This window comes from Nematolebias whitei, chromosome 23, assembly GCF_014905685.2.
Source record: "Nematolebias whitei isolate Nwh7 chromosome 23, NemWhi1, whole genome shotgun sequence".
Taxonomy (NCBI): Eukaryota; Metazoa; Chordata; class Actinopteri; order Cyprinodontiformes; family Rivulidae; genus Nematolebias; species Nematolebias whitei.
In genome coordinates this window covers 21,905,860-21,914,925 of record NC_056520.1, presented here as the reverse complement: position 1 = coordinate 21,914,925, position 9,066 = coordinate 21,905,860, and the positions used below count along the sequence as shown (strand labels likewise).

The window sequence follows — 9,066 nt, the reverse complement described above, 5'->3', positions numbered from 1 at the left end:
AGCTGGGGAGGCCATCTTCCGTTTGATTGACTTCAGAAGTAAACCAGTTGTGAACATGCATCTGTTGATTACTTCCTGAAAGTTTCAATAAAATCCCTTTGGTGGTTCATGCAATATTTTGCTAACAGACATACAAAACAAGCAAAACTTTATTATAAATATTTCAAAAGTTTTACTTAAAAATACTTTAGAGAGTATGATAAGGAAATGATGATGGGGGAATGGTGGCGCAGAGGTTAGAGAAGGTGAGCCTGTGATTGGAAGGTCGCTGGTTCGATCCCGTGGATCAATAACATCAAGGATGTGGGTGGGAAAGGTGAAGCACCACCTTCACCCTCATTTGCCACACTCTGGGCCCTTGAGCAAAGCTCTTAACCCCCACCATCTGCTCCCCCGGGCACCCTAGGTGGCAGCTCTGCTCCACATAGAGGGCTGTGGTAGCTCGGTGGTCTGTGGTTGTGTCAGGAAGGGCATCCGACGTAAAAACAATCGGCAAATCTTCGTGCGAGTTAGTTCCCTGTGGTGACCCCTGAAGAAGGGAACAGCCAAAAAAAAAAAAAAAAGGAGGTGAAATCTGCACAAGATTGATTAAGTTATTTCAGTTCAGTTTATTTTATCTAATTAACGTGGAACACCTTCAGAAATAATAGTTAAAAACCTTAATTTATCCGCAGTTTTTAAAAAAAAATTCATTCAATTCAACCTTTATTTAGACAGGTTAATCCCATTGAGCCTCGAGGACTCATTTACAAGAGAGACCTGATTTCAACAAAAAGCGATGACACCAATGGACAATCAATCATAAAAGAGGCATACATATTTTCTTCTTTTTTTTTCTCCCTGTTTGAAAAAAGCATCCCTTTGGTTTTATCTGCATTTAAGACAAGTTCGAGGTGGAACAAATCAGACTGGATGATGTCAAATGCGGACTGCAAAAGCTGGAAAGCCTTAGCAACTGTTTTAGCTCAACAATAAACAACTGTGTCGTCAGCATAGAAATGTATGGATGCTTCAGGGATGCTCTGACCTACATTACCTATGTAGATTGTAAAGAGTGTGGGTCCTAAGACTGAGCCTTGTGGTACACCATTGTTGACCGTTAAGTAACTGGAGGAAGTACCATTATGTTGAACACATTGCCTCCGATCTGAGAGAAAGTTAGAGAACCAACCAATGGTGTGAACTGAGAAACCAATTTCTGAGAGCTTATGACACAAGATGTTATGATCCACAGTGTCAAAATCTTTAGACAGGTCTAAGAAAAGTGCAGCACAATAATCCTTAGCATCCAGTGCTTCAACAACGTCATTAAGAACCTTTGGTGAAGCAGTCGTGCTGTGTTGTTTCCTGAAACCAGATTGATGGAGCGGTAAGATGTTAAATGAGTCCAGGTAATTTTTGATTTGAGAGTTTTTATTATTATTTTTTATAGATTTGTTTATCTTACTAGTTTTTTATTTTATTTCGTATACTTGTGCTTTTTCTTTTAAAAAAACATGATGCATGCTCAATAATCCAGGTGAATACGTCTATCAAGGTTGAGGAGCTGACTGAACCTTTAAAAATAACTTTCCATGTGCATGCAGTACCAGTGATTGTCCAGAAGGGGGTAGTGTTGCGTCACCGCAGCTGCTGTGCTGACTCTGCGTCAGAAGAAACTCCGCCCACCGCACTGAACCCGGAAGTGGCTGAATCAGCGGTAGCTGCTGTTCATTCAACAAGCCGCTGCGGTTTAAAGTGTTTTCTTGTTTTCTTTTTAACAAGACACCCGGCCGGTGCAGGCCCCTGAAAACTCTGGTTTTATTCGGACTGTCGGAGGGCAGGCATGGCTGGTCGGCTCCCCGCGTGCGTTGTTGACTGTGGAACTGGGTAAGCTACCAAAATAAGACAGGCAGTTAGCGGCTAACGCCCTGAAAGCTGCTAAAAACCACCAAGCTAAGCTTCATTACTTCTTTTTGTTCCTGCCTTCGCCTGTAACCGCAAGGGTCAAATCTATAAATTAACTCGCAGAAGTGTTAGACTAGTTTATTGTTTTACTGTTTGTTAGTTTTTAGTATTAGCTGTTGCTAGTCGCTGAAGCTAACGCAACTTCCTGGTTTTATTTGTTCGGTTTATTCCTTTCACCAAATAAAAACTAGTCATTCTTTCATTTTCTGTCATTTTGCTCCACTTCAGGTACACAAAGCTCGGCTATGCTGGAAACACAGAGCCACAGTTCATCATTCCTTCATGTAAGTCCTCAGGAAAAAAAAAAAACATGCAGGTTTTACTGCAGAAACAACAACATTCAGCTTTTAAAGGCACTCTTAATGTTATTCTTTATTGTTTTGTTTTAACTTTCTTTAGTCTATTTTATAGTATACTTAACACTCTTATGACCATAATTATAACTGGGCCATCTGGTATTTATTTATTTTATAGCTGTAAAACTGTAAAAAAAAAAAGTGTTTTTGCTCTTTTTTCCAGAACAACCTCAGCTTTCAGTGTCTGGTAGTTATTGTGTCTATTAAAGACTGTAAACAAACAGCTTAAAGAGGGAAAAAAACAAAAACCGGAGTTGAAATTTTCAAGTTTATTACTCAACAGGAACTTAAAAATGACAGGGGTAAACGATTTATAATGAACAATTTGAACATTGATCTATATTACATAAAAACTGTGAAGCCTGAACTCTTAATTTACCAGTTTTTATGCCTGTTATGTATTTTTTTTATTTTCTTTCAGGCGTTTTTATTTGGTGTGCTAGATCCTATTAAAGCAGTTCGTCTTAAGCTGCAGACAGCCAAAAAAATGATGAAAATAAAAATGAAAAATAATTTAATTTCTCAAAATGGAAAAAAAAAACTGCAATGATATAACGTTTTATTTTCATCATAATAAATATTTATTGTACAAAGATAAATTACGCTGGAATGAGGATGAAGCTAACATTTATCCAATAGTTGTGTATAGGCCTGTCGCAATAAATCAATGAATCGCATGATAAATGAAAATTATCGACCTCGTTTTCATTTATCGTCTTTATCGTTTTTTCGTGTCTCTCTCTTTCTACTGAAGACACTGGATGACAAAAAAGCTAAACTCCGGTGCTCTTCGCTGACCCCTCCCTTTCTCTTCTCTCTTTAAAATCTGTTTTAACGGTTCAAAATTGCGCGTTTTTGGATCGTTAAAAGCAGCTAAGCTACAAGCTAAGCTAACAGGCCGACCTCGGAAAAAACCTCCGTCTTGTCGAAGCTCCAAAATTCATGGTTGAAACCCGTGCCTTTGTGTAAAAAGTTGTTTTTCTTTGCAAAAAGAAGCTGGGAACTTGTTTACTGATTCTTTTTTTGTATTTATTAAAAGCGTTGTGTGAAAAATGCTATGCTAAAGAGCTCAAACCACACCGAGCGTCCGCCATTTTGAGAACCGAAGAAACAGCCCATGTCACGTCAAGGGGCCTCCCTCCCATTTTTTCTTAAGAGACACTGCTTGTTCCCTCACTAGCCATCCTTTGATTCAAACAGTCTTATACCAGTGTTTCCCCTACCATTATACAGGCAGGGTGCCCCACCCCACCAACAAAACTGAGCACCCCGCCTACCAAACTGAACTTGCCCTTCCCATTCCCACCCGGCACTGACATATCACTAAGCTAGCGGCGCAAAATACAGGCTCTGTAGCTAAAAAGCCCAAGGCAGCACTCGCATTGCCTTTTCCCTCATGTTGAACGTCCCCCGCCCCCGCTCAAAAACTATTAGTACAAGCTGCGCTCAGACATGTCTCTGTCCCCCCCATCAGCAAAAGTCATGGATGAGATGAGCACCCCGCCATGGCAAGCTAACTAGGGGAAACACTGTATACTGCCGTCCGATGGTCAAAAACGGTACTACACGCAAAACAAATTAAACTTTTCTTCTTAAAATTGATAATTATTTTTTTAGTCAAATTTCAATCAATATTATTGTTTATCACAATAATTTTTGAGACAATCGCCCAACAAAATTTGTGATCGTGACAGGCCTAGTTGCGTAGCATTAAAAAAGTTAGCTTGTGCAAACATTTTACTGGTACATACCCTGGTTCGCTGATATCCTGTCCCTCTTCATTGTCACCGTCTTCAGATATTAGTCTTCTGGGACACTTTATGAGTTTGATGGATGTTCTTTGAAGTATTTCCATAATTTTATCCACTTTCAAACTGTCTCCTTCTCTCTCTGTTGCTCCGTTTGATGCAATCTGATGCTGCACAGGGAATTTCCCTGGCTTAGTGTATATTTGCAGTAACGTCTATTTCATCATACACCTTTGGAAAGCTCCTTTTATGTACTTTCAGATACATTTGGAATTTTTTGAATCCGATCAACTATTCAGGAGTTATGACGCAAAGCAGCTCGGGTGACAAATAAGACACATCCGTGAATCTTGCTTGTGACTGGTCAAGTTCGTATCATAGAATTTCTTAGCGGCTATCGTAATGTATTATAAATGTCCAATTTCTCAGCTTTTCTGCACTTTTGGAATTTCTCTATGTTGAACTGTTCAGGAATTACGATAATGAGAAGTAGATGAGCCAAATCCTGTCGGCGGCGACAGGTTGGTCATACGAGGGTTAACAACGATTACCAGGATTGGATTGTTCTTTTGTTTTATGTACCGTATTTTCCCATGTATAAGTCGCTCCAGAGTATAAGTTGCATCAGTCAAAAAAAGCATCATGAAGAGGAAAAAAAACGTATAAAAGGCACAGCACCATCCAGAGCAGCTAGCTCTCCAGCGTTCCTTCGCCTGCACCAGCTGAGTGAAGCGAGCGTGCACTGGAGGACTCGCTGTTCCAGTTCTTAGAAATTTAAAGCATCAGTCAAAAATTGCGTTATGAATATGGAAAAAAAACATACATAAGTCGCAGGACTTGACAAATCTACGCAAAAAAACAGCGACTTATACTCTGGAAAATACGGTATATATATATATATATATATATATTTTTTTTTATTTTTTTTTTACTTCCTTCAGTCCAGTTCTTTTACTAGACTGTTTTATATACAGACCTTTTCCAAAAAATTAGAATATCACGGAAAAGTTGTTTTAACTTCCATAATTCCATTCAAAAAGTTAATTTTTAATAGATGATAGATTCAGGGCCCACAATTTAAATGATTTCAAGTATTTCTTTGTTTATTTTGAGATAATTTGCGTTTCCAGCTCATGAAATCCATGAAAACAGGATTTCAAAGAATTATAATACTGTGAAGAAATCAGCCCAAATTTTGCAGGGCATGAATGTTTTAAACTGAGTGTGACACTAATCATCTACTAAACTCAAAGCACCTGCACAGGTTTCCCCAGGTGTCATTAAATTGCTTCAGTTTGATTCAATTGTCTCAGTTTGGTTCAATATGGGGAAGACTGCAGACATAACTGGCCAGAAGACCATCATTGATGCCCTCCATAGGATAGGTAAGCCACAGAAGTTCATAGCTAAGGAGGCTGGCTGTTCACAGAGTGCTGTGTCCAAGCATATCAATCAAAAGTAGTGGAAGGGCAAAATGTGGCAGGAGAAGATGCACCAGCAAAAGAGATGACAGTGGGCTTCAGCAGATTATCAAACAAAGGAAGATTTCAGAATCTGGCAGAGATCCAGAAAGAGTGGAATGAGGCGGGAGTTACAACTTCAAAAACCACCACATTCAGACGCATCCGGGAGATGGGCTACAACTGTTGGGTTCCTCGGTCCTCTTTTCTGATTAAAGTAAAGTGTTCCTTTCATTCAGAAATCAAGGTCCAAGGGTTTGGAGGAAGAAGGGTGAGGAACAGAACCCATACTGCTTGAGGTCCAGTATGAAATATCCACAGTCAGTCATGATTTGGGGGCAATGTCTGGTGCAGGTGTTGGTAAACTCTGCTTTCTTAAATCCAAGGTCACCGCAACAGTCTACCAGAATGTTTTAGAGGACGTCATTATTCCTTCTGCTGAGGATCTTTATGGAGATGCAGATTTCATCTTCCAGCAGGACCTGGCCCCTGCCCGTGCCACAGTGCTTGACTGGTCAGCCAACTCACCGGACCTAAACCCCATTGAGAATCTATGAGGTATTCTCAAGAGGAACATGAGGAGGACCAGACCCAACAACAAAGGAGAGCTGACAGCAAGCATCAAAGAAATCTGGGCTTCCATAACTCCCAGTCAATGCCACAGGCTGATTGCCTCAATGCCATGTTGCATCGTGGCAGTGATTAAGGCAAAGGGATTCACAACCAAGTATTGAAGATTGACACATCGTTTTGAAAGTACCATATTTTGATTGATTTGTTGTTGTGATCATAAGTTCTTTCTTTTTTCCTGCAAAAACTGAGAAGTAGTGTGGGCTGATGTTTTCACAGTATTCAAATTTTTTTTGAAATCCTGTTTTCGTGGGTTTCATGAGCTGGAAGCCCAAATTATGTAAAAATAAACAAATACTTGAAATCGTTTAAATTGCGGGCCCTGAATCTATCATCTATTAAAGATTAACTTTTTGAATGGAATTATAAAAGTTAAACAACTTTTCCACGATATTCTAATTTTTTGGAAAGGGTTTGTATATATAAGACTAAACCATGAATCAGTGTAAAAAATAAATCTCTTTACAGCAGACTGACAGACATTCGTCCTCTGAATGAAAAATGGCTTATCACAGTTAGACCTGCAGAAAATGACAGTTTTAGTTGATATGTCAAGTTTGATTTTAAGATTGGTTTTAAGGCATCCCATCAAAGTTCTTTCTCTAAATCGTCCTGTTTTCTCCAGGTATTGCGATCAAAGAGTCGGCCAAGGTGGGCGACCAGGCGCAGCGCAGGATGATGAGAGGAGTCGACGATCTGGACTTTTTCATCGGAGATGAAGCCATCGAGAAACCTTCGTACGCTACAAAGGTAAATCGCCGAGGCGCTGCGAGTTTCCCCGTCTGAGAATAGAAGTGTGAACACCGTTTCCTCTCCTCGTTGCCAGTGGCCGATCCGTCACGGGATCGTGGAGGACTGGGACCTGATGGAGAGGTTCATGGAGCAGGTCATCTTCAAGTATCTGCGGGCAGAGCCTGAAGACCATTACTTCCTGCTGGTAGGACCTGAGTCACACATCTCAGAAACTGACTGGGGTTTGAGACAACAAACTGATTACTGTCACGGTCATGGAAAAAATTGGTACAAGCTAAAAAAGAATTCATTTAATTTTTAAAACAACAGAAAATGTTAATAAGGCGCTTCATGTTTTAGCCTGTTTTTGGTCATTTTCTGCACGTTTTCCACACAAAGTGGCTTTTTTCTCTCTAAAACTTTTTAAAAACAACTGCCCTGTAAATACATTAGTCCCTCGTTTATCGCAGTTGTTGCGTTTTGAAACCCCCCGCAATAAGTGCAAATCTGCAAAGTAGGGACGTTATATTTATTTTAGTATTTATAGATGTATATTAAGGCTTGGTAAACCCTTCACACACTCTTGCAATGTTCTAAACTCTTAAACCTACGTCATTTTAACAACATACGTGTATGTACTGTACAGTACTGCAAAATATTATATGGGTACTCACCAGCCTTGGTCCGGTTCTGATCGGCTCTCTGCGTCCGCTGAGCGTCGAAGTCGATGTATGAATAATGACCTAACTTTTTCGAATCGGATCAAAACTACCTCCATTTCAGCAGAAGGCAACTTTCTGGGCTGGGCACTGTTGGCTTCTGGGAATTGTAGTCCTTTTGAGTGGAGATACATAGTAGGCTTATTGAGAGAAAACTACAAAATGGTGGCACCTGTCAGAAGTATATATATTTTTTTTTATTAACTATTTACTGTACAGTATCCTACGATGGAGTATTAGGGCCACGCTAAGTAAAAAAAAATTACATTATGAGAAAAAAGTCATAAAATTATGAGAATAAAGTCATAGTATTATGAGAATAGTCATACTATTACCAGAATAAAGTTGTAATATTATCAGAACTCCAATATGAAAAAGCAGTCTTACAGCTGCGGTAAAATGAGAAATGTTGAGCATCTTGTTAAGTTATACTTTGGTATTGGTTTTACAAATAAGGAAATACTTAATCTGTTAGCACATCAGCATCAGATTATTCTCAGCATCAGGACTTTGAAACAATTGTGCAAAAAACTATGTCTGTTTTGAAGAAACAACCACACGGATTAAGAAGATATTGCTTCTTTTGTGGAGGAAGAGCTTTCTGGCATTGGTCGACTGCAAGGCTGTAGGTGGTTCCATCTGTGTGCCATTCCTAAAGGTTTTGTTGTTTCATTAAAATATGTACGACTTTATTCTCGTAATATGACGTTGTTCTCGTAATATTTCAACTTTATGCTCGTAATATGACTTAGTTCTCGTAATATTTCAACTTTATGCTCGCAATATTTCGACTTTATTCTCGTAATTCTATGACTTTATTCTGTTAATACTAGGACTTTATTCTTGGAATATAACTATTCTCGTAATATTTAGACTATTCTCATATTATTTCGATTTTATTCTCATAATATTGTGGCTTTATTCTTGTATTATTTTAACTTTATTCTTGTATTATTTTAACTTTATTCTTGTATTATTTCGACTTTATTCTCGTATAATTTTGACTTTATTTTCTTAATATTTGACTTTATTCTCTTAATACTACGACTATTCTTGTATTATTTCTACCTAATTCTCATAATACTACTTTATTCTTGTAATGTTTCGACTTTATTCTCGTAATATTTTGACTTTATGCTCGTAATTCTATGACTTTATTCTGTTAATACTAGGACTTTATTCTTGGAATATGACTATTCTTGTAATATTTAGACTATTCTCATATTATTTCGAATTTATTCTCATAATATTTTGGCTTTATTCTTGTGTTATTTTAACTTTATTCTTGTATTATTTCGACTTTATTCTCGTATAATTTTGACTTTATTTTCTTAATATTTGACTTTATTCTCGTAATACTACAAATATTCTTGTATTATTTCTTCTTAATTCTCGTAATGCTACAACTTTATTCTTGTAATATTTCGACTTTATTCTCGTACTATTTCGACTTTATTCTCGTAATATTTCTACT

The 9,066-nt window shown here is 38.1% G+C and overlaps 1 protein-coding gene across 1 annotated transcript in view; it reads left to right on the top strand.

The window, feature by feature from the left end:
- The first annotated feature begins 1,683 nt into the window (after positions 1 to 1,683).
- Positions 1,684 to 9,066, top strand: part of LOC119428809 (actin-related protein 3) — a 14,361-nt gene continuing 6,978 nt past the window's right edge. Inside the window, exons 1-4 of the mRNA XM_037696496.1 lie at positions 1,684 to 1,869; positions 2,176 to 2,231; positions 6,767 to 6,891; positions 6,968 to 7,078. Of these exons, the coding sequence (XP_037552424.1) occupies positions 1,826 to 1,869; positions 2,176 to 2,231; positions 6,767 to 6,891; positions 6,968 to 7,078 (336 nt within the window). The 5' untranslated portion in view covers positions 1,684 to 1,825. The remainder of the gene's footprint in view (positions 1,870 to 2,175; positions 2,232 to 6,766; positions 6,892 to 6,967; positions 7,079 to 9,066) is intronic.